The sequence below is a fragment of the Canis lupus genome, chromosome 14, assembly GCF_048164855.1.
Source record: "Canis lupus baileyi chromosome 14, mCanLup2.hap1, whole genome shotgun sequence".
NCBI classification, from domain to species: Eukaryota; Metazoa; Chordata; class Mammalia; order Carnivora; family Canidae; genus Canis; species Canis lupus.
The window spans coordinates 30,633,312-30,656,231 of NC_132851.1; the positions used below are offsets into that span (position 1 = coordinate 30,633,312).

The window sequence follows — 22,920 nt, forward strand, 5'->3', positions numbered from 1 at the left end:
GCGGGCTCTCTCAAAGTTCATCTTGTGACCCAGTGGAAAGGTTATGGGGTTCGAGGTGAGGAGACCCTGAGAGGAAACTGTTTTTGCCTCCCTCATGTTATGACATTGAGAGCAAGTGACTTCACTTTTTTTTTTAGCTTTATCATTAAAATGGGGATGATGATAAAGCTAATAACGATAATACGGTATCACAGGATTGTGACGAAGCCCAAACATCCCTCTCTGGTCTTTTAAGTAATTCTATCTAGGTTTTCTCTTATTCATTTCCATGGTAGGCATGAAAAATATTTTTTCAAGTTTTTAAAACTCACAGAGAAAAATTTAAATATAAAAGTTAAGTTGGTGGGACGCCTGGGTGGCTCAGCAGTTGGGCAGCTGCCTTTGGCTCGGGTTGTGATCTTGGGATCTGAGATCGAATCCTGAATCAGGCTCCTGCGGGGGGCCTACTTCTCCCTCTGCCTGTGTCTCTGCTCCTCTCTCTCTCTGTCTCTCATAAATAAATAAATAAATCTTTAAAAAATAAAAATAGTTAAGTTGCAAACAACTTCCATCTTTAAAATATTCAGATTTCTCATCCAGGACATGGTATATCACTTTATTTATTTAAATATGCCTTTATTACTCTCACTAAAGTTTTATAGTGTTTCTTATATAGAACCTAGCACTTTTCCTGCTAGGCTTACAGCTAAGTATTTTATTGTTTTTCTTGCCGCTAGCAATCACATCTTTTTTTTTTTTTTTTTTTCTTCATATTGTTCTGGGAAACTTTCTAATTATGTGGAATTGTCATGATACAAGCTAGCATACTAATGACTTTCTGGTTAGTGAAGTTGATTCCTTTTCCTCATTCTTGCTTTCCTTCCTGCCTGACTCCCATCAGTTTTTACCTCCTCCAGGAAGTCCCTTCGCTGGGCTCTCCAGGATAATAGTTCTTTGTAGGATAGATCCTAACTATCAGTTTACTTGCCCCATGTCTCCTCCCTGTACTGTAAGCTCAGGAATGAAAGAGAACATTGATAGAGCTGTGCTTTTAGCAGCTAACCCAGAGTCTGGTATTAAAAACATATCTCGATGAGTGAATGAGTGAACGAATGAATTCTATAACTCTCGTCCCTTGTCGGAACTCATCAAGACAGTACTGGCTTTTAATGAAAGTGTTATCTCTGTTGTATCTTATTTCCAAATAGCATGAACATATCCTTTCATCTTCTGTGACAACAGTACTGATGGTGTCTACAAAGATGGTGGCACATGATATATGGCAGCTTTCCATGCTGGCATCAAGTCATCAACATATTTTTGGCATCATTATCCAGCCAGCTACAAATTAACCTAATCCTGCCATGAAATGTTGACCTCATTCCACCACATACTGTTCATTTCAGGAGAGATATTGCTCAGTGCTTTGCTGAAATAAGAATACATCATGGTATAACATACTTCACTTAGGTAAGATACTCCTATTGGGAGATGCTGGGTGAAAGATATCAGGGAGCTCTCTGTACTACTTTTTGCAATGTCTTGTGAGTCTTCAACTATTTCAAAATTTTCAAAATCATACAAATAAATGTCAGCAGGACATTATGCCAATGATACTTGGTGCCTTTGCTTGTCTGCATCAAATTCATATTGGCTCACACCAATCTCTTATTTCAAGGATGCTGAAGAAGAACAGGGTCATTGGAAAAGGGATAAAGAAAGGGTTTCACTTATTTATGTGAGCTTAGGGGGGGAACAGGTGGGAGAAACAGGACAGGAGGGGAAAGAGAGAGAAAGCTTCTTACCCAAGGATGGGAGGGTGGGTGAAGCACTGCCCTGTGTGGCCGTGACCCTGGTGAGAAGCTGGGCAAGCCTGTCTGTGTTCCTGGTCTGCTCTCCCTCTGCAGGAGGAGTTGTCTCTGTCCATGGAGAGGTTCTTAGAGCAGATGCCCTGGTGCTCTGGACTCCGCGCAGAGGGCTTGTCCTCGGTAGCATTTGCTGGCTTGTGGGCGTGAGCTTTGAAGTCATGGCTGTGCTCCTGGTAGCTGTACATTCAGGGAGATGGTCAATGGCAGATTTAATATGCTTGACACTTTGAGCAAAAAAATTGTCAAGCCACTGAAAGATTGTTGGATGCAAATGTACCAAACACAGAGATCCAAACCTTACTTGGAACAGTACCACATGTCACAAAAGAGGAGGATTTCGTTTTGAATGGCAAAATAAGCTAAAATATCAATTTCCAAAAACACTATGTGGAGAAGCACTGCGAACAGAATGCAAAGCTGTCAGACTGCAAAGTATCCGACATCCGACAGGTTTCCTGACAGAACCTGAATCCATCAGAGTCCTCACCCACCTCACAGCCCTCAGCAGCTTGATGGCTCCAGAACTTTTTCCTAGAAGGGGGACAGGCTTGATCCATGTGTCCTATGGGTGCAACTAGAGACCGGAGGTGGAATTTGGGGGCATCAGAAGCTGCCAGGAAGAAGCTGCCTGAAAGATGGGTCCCCACTGAAATAGCAGGAAGGCTCAATTTGGAGGGTGATCTACACAGTGCTCTTGGATGCTCCATGAAGACAGGGAAGAAAAGGCTCAGGTGTTCATTTTTACCTTCTAGCTCCTTTCAGGCAGCCTTTAGAGGTGGAAGCTGCATGTCAGGATGACAGGCTCCTATGAGCATTGGATCCCTTCTTCTGGGTTGGATTTCAGCCCTCACTTGCCCCTTTGGCAGGTCACTGTACAGGGCACATCCTGTACAAGGGTAAGACATGGTCCTGCAGCCTCATCTCTTCTCTCCTGTTTTACTTCTGGGATCAGTAGAACCCACACGCACCAGAGGCCTGGTGCTTGTTTCCAGATCAATTGGACATAGGGCTAAGTGCCTTCCAATCAAACCATCACTCAGCCAGGTAACTGGCTATCAAGCACATCAACCATGCAAATACGTGTCAACTTGTAAACATGTTCTCTCTTCCCAAGCATTTGTACTTCATAAAGGAAGACAAAGGGTAGATATAATTGAGATGGTGTGGGAAGGTCTTGGGAGGACTCTCTAAAGAAGTGAAATTGACCCAGTCCTTGGATATGCCCTCAGAATCAAGTAGGCAAAGAGAATCCAACAAATTCCCACTTCATCGCCTCATCAAGCAGCCTCATTCCATACAAGTTGAGGTTCCTTCCTCAGGATAACTAAGATAAATAAACAGAACTGTTATAAAAGCAAATCAAAGCAGTCCCCTGAAGTGGAATTGGAGATTTATTGTAAATTTCATTTCACTCCAAGAAACACTGTTCAAGAGCCTCCTATGGACATGATATCATGCAAGGCACCAGGGGGAAGGCAGATTGTGAGGCTGAAGGAGACTTGGTGTCTGCCTTGAAGCATCATTCAATGAGGAGACACACACAGAAAGTCACCTGTGTTCCAACCTGGAGTAACACAGAGTCCAAATGATGGATGAGTGTCATATTAAGGAGTCATAGAAGATAGAAGGCAAATACTGATTGGGGGATTTTTAGGAAAAAGGTGGCAGCAGCTGAGCTGGTGATTGACAGACATAGTGGGGCTCTGAAATATGGAAAAGTAGGAAGGAGCTCCAGGCTGGGCAGAGCGACACGGGCATGCAGAGAGATGCCATCTGCAAGAAAGGCAGGAGTTTCAATGTCATTCTAGCAGAAGGTTCAAGGAAAAAGAGAGCAGATGAGGCTGGGCATGATGACAGAGCAATGTATGCTCCAGGCTAAGGGCTTTGGACCCTCTGCTACCGACTCTGTTCTGAGCAGTGATGAGACAAAACCCAAATGTATTTTAAGACTATCGCTCTATTGGCAATAGAAGGATATTTTAAAGAAATATGAAAGGAAGACTGGTTCAGAGGCTATCCCATTTCAAAGGTAGATGAGAAGGACTGGAACCACAGCAGCAGCAGATAATCTTGGAGGACCAGCCAGATTCCAGAAACTTTATTCAGCTACAAATGATCGTTAAGTGTAGGGGCGAAAGTGTGTTCAAAGGTAGTTCCAAAAATGCCACTTGTGCCACGGAAGAGGCAAGCAGATGGGCAGGAGTGTGCACAGAGGGGTAGAGGATGGTTGGGAGGGGCTGGGTATTATAGGGTGACAATGTATACAACAGGGTCACTAATGCAATTACCTACAAAATCCAGGTAGTTAATCTGAGAAAAATGTGTCAGGTGATAAGGAACAGAGAGGTCTATGGAAAAGAGGAGGATGGTGTCCCTCCTAATGGGAGGAATGGAGATAGTGACTACTCAACTCCAGTGGAGTCATCAGTTATTCTTTTGTAAGAGAATCCAGAGATAAATTTTCTTTAGTGGTGAAACCCATTGATTTTAGCACAGTGTAGCTAAACAAAACACCTGAGGGCAGCATTCAGTTTTCATTTTGCTACCTGGGAACCCTGGCCTGGAGCCTCTAGTAGGAGCGTTGGGGGTTTACACTCACCCAGAACACCAGCCATGCTGCTGGTGAACGTGTAGTTGATAACAGGAGACTTCTCCGCCATCTCCCAGAAGTCAGAAAGATTCCTTCCTACAAAAACCACACCAACAGAATCAAATCCTGGGTTCGCCTGCTGGAAGGTTCCGTTTAAGTTTCAACTCAGAGAACTTGTCAAAGAATGGCAGGTAATTCACCTGACTTTCCTGTCATCACACAGATGAAGATGCAGTCGGATTCATTCGTTTGGCTCACTGTAAGACAAACCAGTACACCAGACTTAGCAGTGGGTCTAAAGCTGTAGCTTCTTTTAATGTTGAAATGAACATTAAACTGGAATCCCTAGCTTAAGATGTTATGGGAAAAATAAGGCAAACTCCTTTTTAAGGCAACTCTGATTTTCTGGGAATTTTTTTTTGGGGGGGATGTGCAGGATAATATAATGGCTAAGGGTACAGCCTCTAGGGTCAGCTGCCAGTGTTAAAATATCAGCTCTGCTGTTTACTAGCAGAATATGTGGCCATCAGTGAATTACTTGACCTCTCTAAGTCTCAGTTTACCCATTTTAGAATGGTGAACATTTGAATTCCACAGTCCCTCATTTGAGATCACTGTAAGATGGAAGGTTTTATATGAGTTTGGTACCAGGACTTACTTGGTCGCAAATCTGACTTGACAGATATGAGGCTAGTTACAGTCTTCAATTTGTCTCATTTAGTGTAAAGGGCCATTTTGCCAAAAGAATGTGAATGTTTAATTATGGCAGGATGCTGTTGGCAATGTTTTATCATGTGTGGTATAGATGTCCTACTAGACCTTCAAAAGTCTGGAAACTAATGAATTCCTAAACATCCTTGTCCCTTAAGATGCTACCCAAAAGAGGCGCCTGGTTAAGCAGTAGGTTAAGCATCTGACTCTTGGTTTTGGCTCAAGTCATAATCTCAGGGTCATGAGATGGAGCTGTGTGGTGAGTGTGGAGACTACTGGAGATTCTCTCTCTCTCTCTCCCTCTCCCTTCCTCTCCCTCTCCCTCTGTCCCTGTCCTCCTTCTTTGTGCCATGCACTCTCTCTCTCTCTAAAAAAAGTTTTTTTGTTAAAAAAAAGATGCTGCCCAAAACAATGTGGACGTTTGTTCACACATCCTTCGAAGGATGGCTGTGATGACCCAGTAAGATAATGTGCATGGTACCTGGCAGATAGAAGAACTCAGTAAATAGACAAAATAATAATAATTATCACTATGACTGCAGTCCTGTTATTATATATATTAGCATAATGAGCAAGAGCATGGAATTTAGAGCCAGATCACCTGGGTTGGAATTGCATTTCTTCATAATGACCTTAGGCAAATTACTTGACCTCTGTGCCATGGTTTCCTTACCTATAACACGTGGATACATATGTAATTATTCCACAAGGTTATACTGAGGATCCAGTGAGGCAATACATGGAAAGGCCTTGGAAGAGTCCCTGGCAGCTGATGTATCTATTACTATTTCTCCTTCTCCCTTCTCCCTGTTTCTAACACAATAGTTGCTCCATGGTGCAGCACCCCAGCCTTCTGATGAGGCCATGTGTGGGCAATTGACTAGATTTGTGCTTTCCAAAGTGAGTCCCTGGGGGAATGTGACTTGCTTGGGGTTATGTGAAGACACTGTGTAGTGAGGCAGATCTTCCTCAACTGTATGTCGGACATGGTCTTGGGCTGCAAATAGATCTCATACTAAACTCTGAACTGACCTTCAGCAAAATAGGCAACCTCTCCAAGTCTCAGTTTTTCATCTTTAAATTGGGATTAAAGCTATCTAATAGAAGCTGTTTTCTTGAGTTTGCCTAGATTCCCCTAACTCTGAGCCTTGGATTCTTCCTCCAACATTTTAGATACCAGGAAGAAGTCTGATTGGAAGACGGAGCCTTCAAATACTAGTGGTTGAAACTGGACCACACTGATTGTTTAAATAAAACTTACATAGAGTTCCTGGCAGCCCAGCATGTGGCAGGGCTTGGGGTGGGGATTCCACTTTGGTTATATATCCAAAGTTTGGATAAATTTGGATAACTTGGATATATTTGCCAAATCAATTTTCCAAGCATTTTCAAGATGAACACACCTGAGAGGATGGAAGTTGACTTAAAAATCTCTGTGAGGTAGCTGGTTGAATTTCCAATGACGTCCACCAGTAGGGCTGTGAAATCTGCAAGAAAGATTGAGGAGATATAAATTTCTGATCCAGAAAGTTGAGGGGAAAGGTACAATATATTTGGACTTTTGGGAGTAGATTTTACAAGTTCAATTTTGTTCAGTGTGTTGAGGAATGTTAATCATCATATAGAGAAATATTACTAGTTACAAACATGCCTTATTTCCAGGCAAGGAGAACACTTCTGGATACACAGTCATAACTCCCTTCCTCCTCCCATTGCCCTCTCCTCCCAAATCCCTCCATGCCAACACCAAATGAGTGAGAAAAGCCACATTACTGAATAATGATTTTTCCCATTTGTTGTCCCCTGTTATTTCATCCAGTTGTTTTAGAATACCAAGTCCATCTGACAGGAAGCAGCTCACAATAATGCAACATAATTTTACAATAATTTTGTGGGTTTTTTTTGTATATTCTTTTATTGGAGTTCTATTTGCCAACATGTAGCATAACACCCAGTGCTCAACCTGTCAAGTGCCCCACTCAGTGCTCGTCACCCAGTCACCCCAACCCCCCCACCTCCCTTTCCACTACCCCTTGTTCATTTCCTAAAGTTAGGTGTCTCTCATGTTACAATAATTTTGGATTTTAATGTGATGTCAACATTAGTGGTGGGTTAAAAAGAGGCAAGAACCCTACGCAAAACAGAAGCCTGATGGGAGGGGATTGGGAAAATTTCACAACATTTCAGGCTATAAAATCTTTGTGAACTTTCTCTCTGACCAGGATTTGAGTAGGACCATTGCTTGACATGGTGGGTGCCATTGACCAATGAAAGCTTCCAGTGACAATGCACTTCCAAGCAAACCTCCTTCATTGTTTATTTATGGTTTTCCATGATCCAACACATTTTGGGCTTCCAGGGCAAAGGATGTGAATTCTTGGAGCCCCAAACAGGAAGGAAGAATCTTCTGGTGTCATCCAGATAATTTCCTGTCATGTTTTATAAAAACACTTCTTTTACTAATGGGATGATGAGTTCAGCTGTGGGGGTGGGGGCAAGCTGATTTGAAAATATAGAATACAGAGGACTGAAAATGCAGAGCCCAGAGAGGCAGGAGAATGTCATGTTATAACCAATGGAACATGCAGCATGTGAGGCCAACAGGAGATGGACACTTCTCTACATGAACCAGAGCCATGGTGTGATCTTACCACACCTGCACAGACACATGGTCAACCTCCGGGAGGGGAGACATCGATGCAGATGTGGACACCTGGCCATACAGAAGGAACACTAACTTGAGTCTACTCCTTTTCACATCTCTTTAGACCAGTCTGAAGAAAGGTAGTATTTCATTATTTCTTCCATTTACTTTCTTCCTGCTTCTCAAATTTCTTTTTTGTTCATTAATTCATTTATCTAACAAACATTCATTGAGTGTTTGTGGGGCACCAGACACCTACTCAGTACTGGAGGATTGCATGAAACACAATCTCTGCCTGCCAGAAGCTGAGATTAATGGGAGAGAGAGGGAGACTAATAAACTGACCAGTAAACTGAAATTTGCTACTAACACTTCCCAGAAGCCAAGACCATGGCTCTGGAGCAGGACACCAAGATGGAGTCCAGGTTGTGCCCAAGTTTCAGAGATGATGGAACTTTCCCAAGGTCCCCCAGGATGTGGTGAAACCCGAATTTGAACTAAGGTCTATGTTGGGCCAAAGCTCCCACTCTTCCCAATGTTCCCACTACTGTTCAAGCAATGTCTTAACACATTGTATGAACTCTCCCTTCAGAATGGCTTTTACAAGGCTTGGAAGAAAACCAGCTATCATAACCCCAGAGTCATCCCTTGTTTTGATGAAAATTTGGATTATCCAACTTACTAGCAATACCGATACATAAGTGATTTCTGATTATCTTTTTTTTTTAAATTTTATTTATTTATTCATGACAGACACACACAGAGAGAGGCAGAGATACAGGCAGAGGGAGAAGCAGGCTCCATGCAGGAAGCCCGATGTGGGACTCGATCCCAGGTCCCCAGGATCACGCCCTGGGCTGAAGGCAGTGCTAAACCGCTGAGCCACCCAGGCTGCCCCTATTTCTATCTTTATATATAAATAGAAAATAGGGAGAAAAGCCCTTTTGCCTATACGGTTGGTAATGATTTAAGAATGTGTCTTAGTACTTTGTGTTGTCAAGGGTGTGGAAGACATGAGCTCTCAAAAAATATTGGTAGAAGTGTAAACTTAGGCAAGATGTCTTAGAGGAAATTTTAGCAATTTGAATCACCACAAAATTATTTCCCTGTCAGACAACAATTCTATTTCAAGGACTGTATCCCACAGCATAATTAGGCAAGTACACCAAGTACTCCAAGCACACAGGTATTCATCATAGCATTGTTTATAATTATAACAACACTGAGAATAAACTAAGTTCCCATCAAGAAGAGACACATTAAATACATTATGGTACATTTTTTCAACAAATATTATGGATTCATATGAAGAACGAGGCATATTTGTAGTCATTGAAATAGAATGGCTTTTAAGGTGCACTGATTAGTTTAAAGATGGATTCTAAAGCTGCGTGGAAAACTTGGTAGATATGGATGGTTGTCTCTGAATATCCATTCTCCTACCTTCTTTTAATAAGAGAACATGAGAGCAGCCCGGGTGGCTCAGCAGTTTAGTGCCACCTTTGGCCAAGGGTGTGATCCTGGAGACCTGGGATCGAGTCCCACATCAGGCTCCCTGCATGGAGCCTGCTTCTCCTTCTTCCTGTGTCTCTGTCTTTCTGTCTCTGTCTCTGTCTCTCTCTCTGTCTTTCATGAATAAATAAATAAAATCTTTTTAAAAATAAGAGACCATGAAATTTCAGTTGGGCACATGGTGGCTTAACATAATTGAAAAACTACATTTTTTGAGCCTGTTTGCAGGTGGGTGTGGCCATAGGACTAAATCCTGGGCAGTAGAGTGTGAGAAGCCATGTAGAAGGTTTCCAGACTGTGAGTGGGAATGTCATCAGTTTCTTTCTCCTCTCCCATGTGGCTGGAATGTGGATGTGGACTACAAGAACAAGAGCAATCAATCATAGGAGGCAGAGCAACAAGCTAGAAGGAGCCTGGGTCCCCTAAACCATCAAGCAGAGCAGCCCTGATAGGTTTATCCAGATGGTCACACACGAAAGCTACCCCCTTCTACCCTCTGTCAGGCATCTTATTTTGGGGTCATTTGTCATAATAACCTGGCTTGTATTCTAAATAGTATAGAGAATGTAGAGTAGGATGAGTAAATAGATGGGAGGATGGATGGGGTAGGTGGGATGGCGGACAGGTAGGTTAGACAACTAGTTGACAGATGGCTTAGGTAAGTAGATTAGAGAGGTTGCTTAGATCACTTTGGGTGACGTGATTACCTATGGATGTTGGGATTTCAGATGTTTTTGATTTTTTTTATTATACTGTCTCTGTCATATGGCATTTTGACATCATAATACATTATTTTTTTAAAATCAAGAAAATGTAAGCAATTTTCAATTAGAAAAAAATATGCAAATATATCCTCACAGGAGGGCTTTAAAGAGTTGAGACCATTCAAGTGAAAATGATCCAGGTCTGAAGAGTATCCACAAATACATCTTCCCCCAGGTACTGAGCAATGGCAAAAAGCTGGCCTGTGTACAGCCTCTCATCGCAGTGATTTGAGGGGAGTAGACATCAGCACGTTGTGATGTGTCCATTGTGAACCTTGTGAAAATTGCTGTGCCTTACTGCAGGAGTAGCATGCTATTTTATCAGTGGTAATGATCCATGGATCAATTCTTTTCAAATAATCATTTCAAGTATGTGGAAATATGCTTTGGCTCACCGAGTAGAATTAGAAACTCTTTTCCTGCAGATGTGACTCTTCTTTTTACATCTTATTTTTATCTTTTATACAATCAAGGCAGGGACTCAGTGCCTACACAAAACTAGGCCCCCAGCAGGGGCTAATGAGAGGCTGAGGAAGATGTGGTTATGGACAACATTTGTCCTCCCACGTGTAATTTGTTGATAAGGGCCAGTTAAACAAGATAATGGCTGTGAGGTACTTGCTGCAGGGTCTGGCGCACAATACTCATTAAACATTACTAATTACTCTCTTTAAAATGTTCACAATATTTGTTCCAGAAATTCCACTTCAAGGAATCTATCCTTTGAAAGTGATCTGAAATGGGAAAGTTTTATGCACCAGGATGTCTAATACAGGATTTTTTTTTATGTTAAGAAAAGCCTAGAATCCACCCCAAAGTCACCAGCATATGGCTAAGAAAATACTGCTAATGTTTACAGGCTATGTAGTCATCACAAATGTTTGCAGAGTTTATAATATCCTGGAAAATATTTTAAGATTGGGTCAAGTGATAAAAAAGACCAGGAGGCTTTTCCACCTTTACTCCTTACTTCTTTTACAATCTTTTTTTTTTTTTTTTTTTTTTTTAAAGAACAGCTAAAGAGATTCTTTCAAAACATAACTTAGATCATATCACTCCTCCTCTGTGTGGACAATCACACAGGCTTCCTTCTTATTCAGAGTGAAAAATCAAAATCCTTGAGTGGATTATAAACTTCTACGTGATTCTCAACACCCTCCCTACTTTGCCCCTACAACTCTGAGCTCATTTCCCAAGATCGTCTGCTGTGGCTCACTTGCTCCAACAATGCTGGCCTCTCTAGTCCTTACCCTGCTGCCCAGGCTTTTGCCTGGAACACTGTGTCCCCAGGTACCCCAGGGCTGTCTCTCCATTTCCTGCCTCATTAGGGAAGACTTCCCTGGTCACTCTACACATAGCAGCCATGCCCGCCACCATTTCCCTCCTCACTGTTTCCCTTGCTTTATTGTTCTCATGGTCATGTTATTAGCCAACACATCATGCATTTTTTATTTATTCATTGACTCTCTGTCCCTCCCTAGTTCATGAGAGCAGGGTGTGTGTGTTCACTCTGCCCAGTGTGGTACCCCCACACCTCGAAGAGAGTCTGGCTAATAGTATGTGCCCAATAAAGAATCATTGAATGGATGAATTAGTGGTAAGAGAGTAATTTTCAGTTTTACTTTTCAGGATTCTCTAGCTAGAAGGAACATCAAATAATTTTAATTTTCAGCTATAAAAGTAATACATGAGTATACTAGCTTTGAAAAAAACATCTGGTGACACCTTTGTACACCTCAAAACACGCATCATGATCTTCTTTCAGAGGTAAACAACTATCTGGTGTCCAGATATGTATCTCTTCATCAACGACAGTGTATTCTACACATTATTTTGTCTAAGTCTGTTTTTCTAATTGAAAATGCCATGAAGGGAGCCCTGGGTGGTTCAATGGTTTGGCACCTGCCTTCGGCCCAGGGTGTGATCCTGGAGTCCCAGGATCGAGTCCGATATTGGGCTTCCTGCATGGAGCCTGCTTCTCCCTCTGCCTGCATCTCTTCCTCTCTCTCTGTGTCTTTTATGAATAAATAAATAAAATCTTTTAAAAAATGCCATGAAAATGTTTTCATATGTGGGCCAAATCTGGCCACACCCATTCATTAATGCATGGCCTCTGGCTGTTTTCCAACGTATAGACTATTTAACCATTTTCCTGATGATGGATATTTATGTTGTTCTCAGAGTTTTCTGCTAAAAAAAGCTGCATGAACACATCTTTGCCCGTTTGTTCAGACTTAACTATTTCCCTAGTCTAAAAACCAAGCAAAGAACTTTCTGTGACAGCGAATAGGTACATATCTAAGCATAATAGATACCACTGTGTTTTCTTATTTCACTCTAAAGAGAAAAAAATTAAATCAAACATATCCAGAAGGGTACAAGCAAAATCAGGAAAGCTGCAAGCCTGGCAGATAGCTGCACCCACCTGATAAGTCATTGGTCCGGTTGTTCAGACAGTAACAGTACCGGGTGGGGAATTTGTCAGGGTCCACAGTCTTCAGGTTAGAAACTGTGAAGAGACACAATCCAAAGGCAGTCTTATGAACAGAAATCTCACAGAGGAAGACACAGACATGGCCAAAAAGCACATGAGTAAATGCTCCGCATCACTGGCCATCAGGGAAATACAAATCAAAACTACAATGAGGTACCACCTCACACCAGTGAGAATGGGGAAAATTAACAAGACAGGAAACCACAAATGTTGGAGAGGATGTGGAGAAAGGGGAATCCTCTTACACTGTTGGTGGGAATGTGAACTGGTACAGCCACTCTGGAAAACTGTGTGGAGGTTCCTCAAATAGTTAAAAATAGACCTGCCCTACGACCTAGCAATTGCACTGCTGGGGATTTACCCCAAAGATACAGATTCAGTGAAACGCCGGGACACCTGCACCCTGATGTTTATATCAGCAATGGCCACAATAGCCAAACTGTGGAAGGAGCCTCGGTGTCCATCGAAAGATGAATGGATAAAGAAGATGTGGTTTATGTATACAATGGAATATTACTCAGCCATTAGAAATGACAAATACCCACCATTTGCTTCAACGTGGATGGAACTGGAGGGTATTATGCTGAGTGAAATAAGTCAATCGGAAAAGGTCAAACATTATATGGTCTCATTCATTTGGGGAATATAAATAATAGTGAAAGGGAATAGAAGGGAAGGGAGAAAAAATGGGTAGGAAATATCAGAAAGGGAGACAGAACATGGAAGACTCCTAACTCTGGGAAACGAACTAGGGGTGGTGGAAGGGGAGGAGGGCGGGGGGTTGGGGTGACTGGGTGATGGGCACTGAGGGGGGCGCTTGGCAGGATGAGCACTAGGTGTTATGCTATATGTTGGCAAATTGGACTCCAATAAAACAAACAACAACAACAACAACAACAACAACAACAACAAAAAAACAGAAGGCAGTCTTGACACAGAACCTGGCCCTGCCAGCCCGTCGCTCCCCATCATTGCCAACAGGAAGAGCCGGGCAGCACTTACTGTTGTAAATGGCCACAGAAAACTTGTAGAAGGCAAAGGAGCTGTAGGAAGTGATGCTTAGCAGGGAGAAGAACTTCTTGGTATCTGCCAAGGATATTGAGATAAAGAAGCCATCGGACAAATGCCTACTGACATTAATAATACTATCGATTAGTAAACAGATAATAGAAATTAAAAATACAGGGGTGCCTGGGTGGCTCAGCTGGTTAAGCATCTGCCTTTAGCTCAGGTCATGATCCTGGGATCGAGTTCTGCATTCCCTGTTCAGCGGGGAGTTTGTCTCTCCCTCTCCATCTGCCTCTGCCACTCCCCCTGCTTGTGCTCTCTCTCTCTCTTTCTTTGTGTGTCAAATAAATACATAAAATCTTTTTTTAAAAAAAGAAATTAAAAATGCAATGAACAAGTAATAAAAGTAAATAGCAAAAATAAACAATAATATAACAAACATTGAAAATAAATCAGATAAAAGCAACCCCCAAATTGCAAAAGTGCATGACCCTTAGCTGTGTTTTCCTTATCCGTCCCTAAGCCCTGACAATTCTCTCTCAGTGTCATTGTGATTAGAAATATCAGCACATATGCTGTGTCTGGAATGCAGCTTGCTCTCAAAATGCTGGCAAGCCTCTTACTTCACTTGGATGTTTTCAATCTCCTCAGGAGTTAGGTGGGACACTGCATTCTCCATCTGCACGCGGAGATGCTGGGGCATCGAGGTGTGATCTGTTTTGCCCATCTTGCAGACCATCCAGAAGTGACGTGCATACAGGCATAAGCGGGCCTGGATGGTTGGTGCTTTTTTTTTTTTTTAAGATTTTATTTATTTATTCATGAGAGACACACAGAGAGAGGCAGAGATACAGGCAGAGGGAGAAGCAGGCTCCCTGTGGGGAGCCCAATGCAGGACTCGATCCCAGGACCCTGGGATCACGACCTGAGCCAAAGGCAGATGCTCAACCACTGAGCCACCCAGGTGCCCCCTGCCCCCTTTTTGAAGAAAAGGATACCTTTTAAAGCTCTACTCAGCATTCCATTCACCAGCTCTGTAAGATTTAGGGCGGACAGATCGACTGACCTGGCAGGCAGCTCTGAAAGAGATTTGCAGATGATGTCACTGGCTGGCTTTTCTTGCCACAGAAGTTCCCCTTTTCTGACATTCAGGCTGATGTGCCTTCTTTTTGGACACTTACTGAGCTCACACCCACAGCACAAGGGGCACAAGGAATTCAAGGGTAAGGGGCAGTGCCCGTGCTCTGGAGATGACAGCCAGTGGCATGCATCATGACAAGCTAGATAGGAGAAGTCCACGTGGAGGACAGGAACTCTTAGTCTGTGAATAATTTATCTCTGCGTTTGGAGACAGTAGGGACAGGCGGGAAAAGCCCACGTTCAGTGGGAAGGCCCAGGAAACCACACTCAGCAGCACTGAATTTAGCAAGGACTACATTGTCTAACAGACAATGCTTAAGCTGGGTGCTGGTATCTCTGGGGGAAAAGCTTATTTTTTTCTTTCTTTCTTTCTTTCTTTCTTTCTTTCTTTCTTTCTTTCTTTCTTTCTTTCTTTCTTTCTTTCTTTCTTTCTTTCTTTCTTTCTTTCTTTCTTCTTTCTTTCTTTTTCTTTCTTTCTTTCTTTTTTTCTTTTTTTTCTTTTTCTTTTTTTTTTTTTTAATTCTGCAAGTCTGCTGCTTGGGCTCCATCATCAGAGATTCAGGTTTAATCAGTCTCGGATGTGGCTCAGACAACCACACAGAAATCGATCAACCAGTGGGTCACTCTCCCGGACATTGGTAGCGGGCAGCCAAGTGGAGAGAAGCTGCTAGGTTAAAATTCGCCCATCTCCTAGCTCTTCCTTGAACTTTCAGAACAGCAGCTGACGAGGTGAAAATAGTGGTTCATGCTCCTCTTTATATTTTTACTAACATAGTCTTTTTCAACGCTTACTTAATGCTCAGATAATTGTGGTGGATCACACAATCTGAAGCCTGGGGAGATGATGCACCGTGCTATGGGGACTTGGAGTGGGGGTCCTGAGAAGAGCGTCACCCACAGAGCCCCAGTGGGAAGGAGTATACTCACCTGTAGTATCGAGAAAAGCCACCCCCTTTTCCTTCCTCTCTTCTCCTCCAAGGCCAGACACTGGGGAGAGAAAAGGCTTCAGGGAGACATAGGAGCCTGTAACACCAGCTTCAAGTCACTGGAGAAGCCTTGGGGGCCTCTATGCAGCAGCCCCCAGCTCAGTGAAGGTCAGAATCACCAGCCTCGTGCAAAGGTGACTCCTCCCCTGAATACACTAGTCTCCTTGGGCTGATCTTGACCTAGAAATCCCCATTTTAATAAGCAGGCAGGTGATGCCCAGGCAGGGTGCCTAATCTACCGCACCCCCTTACCCAATCAGGAAACTGAGGCTCAGAGTGGAAAAGAAACTTGCCTAAACTGTAGAGCCCAGAACCTGCTTCCCAAGAGCTATAGAGTGGCCTTCCAAAATATCAGGCCACCTGCCCACTCATTGGAGTTTGTGCTGTCAAAGAAAACATCACAGGAAATCTTGAAATACCTAGAGCACACATTCAGTCTTTATTCATTCAACAGACACTCACTGAGGGCCAAGCAATCATGCTGGGTGTTGGGTCTAAAGAGGTCCAGGGAAAGGGGCAAGTCTCTACCTCCATGGGGCTTACTGTCTGTGCCTCAGGAGGGAGGAGGGACATGCATGTGTTATTACGTGAGGAGTGGCAGACAGGGCACTCAGGATGCGGTGAGCTCCTCCTGTGACCTGGAAGATCAGCTGCTTTGGATTAGGTGGCAGTAGGGTCATCCTGCATTTGTTGCTACTATTGTTGCCATGATTACCTTCCCTGTTACATTCCAGGGGAACAGGTGCTTTTATATCCATTTTACAGGTGGAAAAAACAAGGCAGAGACAGGCTGAAGAATGTGTTCCAGAGTTCCAGGGCAAGTTAAGAGTCAGGGCTGGGCTACTTACCTGTCACACCAAGGACAGTGGCCTCTTTTTCCTTTTTGATGTCTTTGTTTACAGACACTATAATGAATGAAATCGCATCATGGAAGCACAGCCTTATATAATTTATAACATTCTTTTTTTTGTTAAATATTTTATTTATTTATTCATGAGAGACAGAGAGAGAGAGAGAGAAAGAGAGAGAGAGAGAGAGAGAGAGAGAGTTAGAGACATAGGCAGAGGGAGAAGCAGGCTCCCCACAAGGAGCCTGATGTGAGACTCAATCCCAGATCCCGGGGTCAGGACCTGAGCTGAAGGCAGATGCTCAACCACTGAGCCATCCTGGTGTCCCAATTTATAACATTCTTAAAAGCCATCCTGTCCAGCATTCCCTTTGAAGGTTGAGGGTATTAAGGCCTAGGGAAGTGAAGTGAGGTACCTACATCCCATATCTAGCTGGTGGTCCTGTTTCCTTTCCACTGAGTCTCTGGCAACCCTTTCTCGGCTCTGCTACTAAGGATTTGACTATTTTACATCCCTCCTAGAAGAGGCATCATGTAGTATGCATCCTTCTGTGACTGGATTGTTCCACCTAGCTTAATGCCCTCCAGCTCCAACAAGATGGTGTTGTGTATGGCAAGATTATCTTCCATTTTAAGGCCGAATGATATTTCACTGTATGTACGTATCACATTTTCTTTACCCATTCATCTGCGGATGGATGTTTAGAGTGTTCCTGCTTTTCAAACAGCCTGTAGGAACTTGGATCCAGGTAACTGTTACCTGTGTAAGCCAGTTTGACCTTTCATCAGGTATCAAGCTTCCTGGTTAAATACTGGAGCTTGAGGGATCAGAGGCAGGTAGGATCTGTGCTTCTCCTTCCCCATACATGGTTACTGAAGGAGGTGGGTTATGTCACAATAATAGGAACTCTGAGACAGACGTATATGATCAAGTAGGCCCTAAGCTGGCACACAGTCTACTTTCCTGTCTGGTGCTCTGAGCTATCTACATGATGTAGCCCCAGTGATGTTTGTGGCAGACACCGACCTGGCCTGTGATGGAGCCAGGAAGGAGAAACCTCTGTACAGGTGAAGGATCGGGGTCATGTGGGCTTGGGAGCTCCAGTCTCCAGGGGAGCTCTGGGCTATGACACTTGCAGGATTCCTGCACCTGTCAAGTCAGTTTGGTGGGCCTTGTGTAATCTTCCTAACCAAGAACTGTTCTTGAACACCACTCCTTCTACTAAGGAAATGTTATTTCCACCACTCCTTTTTTAATAATTGCAAACCTGTGGGTGGATTTTGATAATGATAATTTGAAGTGTGAACTGAACACCCCTGAAGAAGAAATTTCAGAACAAGATGCCATGTAGAGCAGTTTTCAAATAAATTACCACATGGATAATGTAAAACTATTGTTGTCTTTTTGGATAAAAAGACCACCAAAGTAGTATCTTTAAGATAGAAGGTGTTTGTTGCTTTTCATACTTTTTCATGCTTACTATTTTGATCAGCTTTCATCCTGTGTGATTACCTGTGGAGCAGAAATAGTTACCATTTGAAGAGGAGAAAATTGAAGCCTCATATAAGGGAAATATTTATTGAAAATCACTCTGCTCATACACAAGAAATTGGTACAACTGGTGTCCTCTGGGGGAAAGGAAGTGGTTGGCCAGGGACCATTTTAACTTTATATACTTATGTACCTTTTGCATTTTGAACCACATGAATGTACTAATTAAAAATAAATAAAAATTAGGGACGCCTATGTGGCTCAGTTAGTTGAGCATCTGATTCTTGATTTCAGCTCAGGTCATGATCTTGAGGTTGTGAGATCAAGCCCTGTGTTGGGCTCTGAGTTGGGCTCCATGCTAGCCATGCAGCCTGCTTATGATTCTCTCTCTCTCTCTCTCTCCTCCACACACACTCTCTCTATAAAAAATAAATAAATAAATAAATAAAAATAAAGGGCAATTGTAAAAAAAAAAAAGGGCAATTGTGCCCTCCCTCCCCCCAGCTATCCTGCTTGTTTACCAACAGGTTTAGAAAAGCACCCAGGCCCCTGCGTCCTATGTATTCTTATGTTGTGATGCATTCACTGTCTTGCTGTATAGCCAATTTCATACTATCAAAAAGAAAAAGACAAAGAAAGATGAAATTACTGCAAAGGTGATGATGACACATGACAATACCTCCCATTATGAAATCTTCCATGGCTAATAGAATGTCATGATCTCTGTGGATTTAATAACATCATGAGGATCCAAGTGTGCCACGAACCATAAAGCAAGAGAAATTCCCAGAAACTATTCCTATGACAGTTGGAGCTTGAGCTGTAGAGGCAATATCCATCTTACAGATAGAAAAAATGAGGCTGAGAAAAGCCAAGGAGTTTGCCCAAGACAGAATGAGCTGAGCTGGAACACCTGCCCCTTTACCTGTTGTAAGAAGGAGGGTCATGACTTTTTCCTTCTTGGCTTCTCCTTTAACAGCAGACACTAAAATAAGAGAGTGTTATCAGAGAATTTTAGCCCAGATTTGACATTATAAGGTATTTAATTCAAAATACTCATTTTTAAAAGATGAGACAATTATGATCTTAAATGGTGACAGTGACTTGTTTAAAATCCCACATGTAGTCTGCTCATTCAATTTAGTCATCGAATATTTATTGATCAACTATAACAAAACTAATGATTGAAAGTATTGTTTGGCAGGTGCATTTAATAAACATTATGTGTGTAGGTGCTGGGGATACTATGATGAATGAGTGGGCACAGATTCCATCCTTATGGAGCTTAAAGTCTAGTTGGGAAGGTAAACATAAAGGAAAAGAAAACTCAAGGGTATTACAAACAGTGTTGAGTATTTTGAAGGGCACTTTAAGGATGTGTAATAGGGAGCCTGATACATTTCAGTGGTCCAAAAGCTTTCGCTGGGAGATGATGTGTGGCTGAGATTTGGAGGATGAATAGATAGTACTTGAGTAGGATGTAACGGGCTGAGGAGGGATTCAGAGTGTAGATGACAGTGAGTGCCCAGGGACTGAGGTGGACACAAGAATTATTTTAAAGAAATGAGAAAAGGCCAACAGTGATAGAGCACAAAGAATGCAGGAGGGAGGACATTGTAGGAACTGGTGATGACCTGGTGGGCAGGGTCATGTAGAGCATGACCTATGTATATGAAGGACTTGAAATACTATCCAAAGAGAAGCAGGAAGTCACTGCATAATTTGGGGTGGGTGGAATGAGAAGGGAACCTGGGAGGTTACTTACTGAGATGTGTGAAAAGAGAATAGGTCATGGAGAGGCAAGAGGAGAGGCAGGTGGTGATTTAACAATTTCTTTAGGTGGTCTAGGAAAGAGAAGACATTGGTTTGGACAAGAGTTGTAACAGCGGAGGTGAAGATAATTCTGTTGCAGAAATGGCACTCAAGTTCAAAATGTCAGTGGACAAAACCAGAAATAAGGAATTCATCATTGCCATTTTGATCAAACTCATTTAGGATTCTGGCCTGAGACATTGGCTGCTGCCATTCTCTGAAGCCCAATGAAAACCCAAACTCAGCATATAGAACAGACACTTCTTAAACTCTGACTGGACCTACCTGTGTTCCAAAGGGACAAGACACACGTGAGGCCCACACACAGCCTCACCAGAGGACTGGGTACCAGGAAGCCTGGCATGTCTGTGATCCTCTGGCCCACCTGGAAGCAAGCAAGCAAGCCCTTGGAGGAAACAGGTTGGATTGCCAAGCACACAGATGCGGAATATCCTTGAGTCATCAGGAATACAATCTGCAGATGGCTTTCAATAGGATAGGTCAGGTTATGCTGAGGTAACAAATTAACTCCATAATCTCATTAGTTTAATTCAACAACAGAAGTTGATTTCTTCTTCATATCAACACTCAATGCAAATTGGTGGGAAGATCTGCTCCACACAGTCACTCAGGGACCAGATTCATGAACCTTCACTGCCTTGTCGTTCTCCGTCTGGTCCCTGCAAGCTCTTTAGTCACTAGTTCGTTGTAGCTGTGGAAGGCACAGAGAGAGCTGGAGGCTTATGCACCAACTCATACACTCTGGCAGGAAGTGCCATGCTCACTTTTATTTATAGGCCATGCCAGAATTACTCCAGTGGCCTCGCATAACTACAGAAATCTGAGAATCTGGGAGGGGGATGCATGCATAGTCACGAAGCATTAATGTCTCTTCCATGGGTTTTCTGGTTGTTTAGCTGGGAAATACCCTCTAAAAACAGTACCACGGCTGCTTATAAATAGAAAAATAATATACGAGTGTATGGGCATGTTCACAGTCCTACATTGTTGGCAGCACTGTGCCAGCTATTTGCTTTGCAGAACCAGCATGATAATTCAAGCTGCAAAGCTGAGCCTAATAAGAATAATGGTGAAAAGTTAGTAGGTGCTTTCTATGTGCCAGACACCACACAGGATGCTGCTCGATGCAGGTGAGATTATCACCTAGTAACTGCAATATCTTTGTGCACAGATATTCACGTAATGCGCATTTAATGTACAGACTACACAGACATGCTTTGAGAAGATCAGAAATTATGGGCATGGTGGTTTAGCTGGTTAAGTGTCTGACTCTTGATTTTGGCTGAGGTCATGATCTCAAGGTCATAAGATCAAGCCCCATGAGTTTGCTTCAGATTCTCTCTCTCTCTCTCTGGCCCTTCCCTCCTCTCTCTCTCTCTCTCTCTCTCTCTCTGTGTGTGTGTGTGTGTGTGTGTGTGTGTGTGACTCACTCTCAAATAAATAAATAAATAAATAAATAAATAAATAGATAAATAAATAAATTCTTGAAAAGAAAAGAACAGAAATTTGCTCTTGGTAGAGAATTGAATAGACCTTGGAGAGGGGGATAAAAGCTAAGAAAATGTGCCCTAGGTTTGGGAAAACATCTCAGGAACTGAGCATCTTTGTGGCAAAATGTATTTTGTTTAAAGATTTTGGGGAGATCCCTGGGTGTCTCAGTGGTTTAGCACTGCCTTTGGCTCAGGGCATGATCCTGGAGTCCTGGGATCGAGTCCCACATTGGGGTCCCTGCATGGAGCCTGCTTCTATCTCTGCCTACGTCTCTACCTCTCTCTGTGTGTGTGTCTCTCATGAATAAATAAATAAAATCTTTTAAAAAATAAAAATAAAGATTTATTTATTTGAGAGAGACAAAGAGAGAGCACGAGCAGGAGGAGAGGCAGAGGGAGAAGGAGAAGCAGACTCCCCACTGAGTAGGGAACCCGATGCAGGGATCAATCTCAGGATCCTGAGATTATGACCTGAGCTGAAGGAAGATGCTTAACTGACTGGGCCACCCAGGTGCCCCATAGGAAAGTTATTTTAAGAAGTTCTATTGTCTGTTCAGGATGGAACTACCTTTGGAATGTTCTTGAAATACCCTAGAAAACATTTAAATTACTTTTGAATTATAGGTAGATATTAGAATGGTGTTTCTTCTAAATGCCATGCTGCTGAGAGATGCCCCTTATTGCAGGGAGGAGGCTGGGACTTTCTTGGAGTCCTCTTATTCTCCTAAATCTGTTTCTTCTCTGAATCTGTTTTCCTCATCTGCAAAATGGGGAAAAGAAACCTAGATCACTAAGTCTTTGTGAAGATTTAAAATGAATCAAAGCATTTTACCCAGTGCCTGGCACACAATAGGTGCTCAATACATATACCAGTCATCGTGTGCCGGCTGGTGACACAGGGATAGATCAGACCTGCTCCTTTCCTCAAGGTGATCTGTAACTTAGAGGAGATAGACAGGTGAGCAGTTAATTCACACTCAAGGCCAACTGACCTATATTCTCCATAGAGAGATTGATAGTGGGAATGAGGGAGAGAGAGAGAGAGAGGAGAGAGAGGAAGAGAGAGAGAGAGAGAGAAGTCCAGAACATAGCACACTCTCTAGCAAAGGGGTACAGGGGTGAGGTCGGCAGGAGACACAGCAAACTACATGAGGATTTTTTCTCTGGCACCTCAACCACTATGGAAACATCTCTCACCTCACCTTTCTGAGCCTTGTGTGTAAAATGGATAGTCATAGCCACCTTGAAGATATTTCATGAAGATTAAATGAGATCAAGAAACACGACACCTACCACAATCTCTGGAATAGGAGAGATACTTAAGACTTTTTTTTAACATTTTATTTATTTATTCATAGACACAGAGAGAGAGAGGCAGAGACACAGGTGGAGGGAGAAGCAGGCTCCATGCAGGGAGCCCGACATGGGACTCGATCCTGGGTCTCCAGGATCTTACCCCAGGCTGCAGGCGGCACCAAACCGCTGCACCACCGGGGCTGCCTGATACCTAAGACTCTTAATTCCTTTCTTGTTCTCTTATCATTTTCTCTTTTATCACCCTT

General features: G+C 42.8%; 1 protein-coding gene across 1 annotated transcript in view; it reads right to left on the minus strand.

Annotated features, from left to right (window-relative positions):
- Positions 1 to 20,211, minus strand: part of HHLA1 (HHLA1 neighbor of OC90) — a 34,170-nt gene extending 13,959 nt beyond the window's left edge. The window contains exons 1-10 of the mRNA XM_072775698.1: positions 20,133 to 20,211; positions 18,961 to 19,020; positions 15,638 to 15,697; positions 14,569 to 14,649; positions 13,565 to 13,648; positions 12,494 to 12,577; positions 6,552 to 6,635; positions 4,638 to 4,694; positions 4,441 to 4,533; positions 1,785 to 2,024 (exon numbers count right to left, since the gene is read on the minus strand). Of these exons, the coding sequence (XP_072631799.1) occupies positions 1,785 to 2,024; positions 4,441 to 4,533; positions 4,638 to 4,694; positions 6,552 to 6,635; positions 12,494 to 12,577; positions 13,565 to 13,648; positions 14,569 to 14,649; positions 15,638 to 15,697; positions 18,961 to 19,020; positions 20,133 to 20,211 (922 nt within the window). The remainder of the gene's footprint in view (positions 1 to 1,784; positions 2,025 to 4,440; positions 4,534 to 4,637; positions 4,695 to 6,551; positions 6,636 to 12,493; positions 12,578 to 13,564; positions 13,649 to 14,568; positions 14,650 to 15,637; positions 15,698 to 18,960; positions 19,021 to 20,132) is intronic.
- Between the last annotated feature and the right edge of the window lie 2,709 nt (positions 20,212 to 22,920).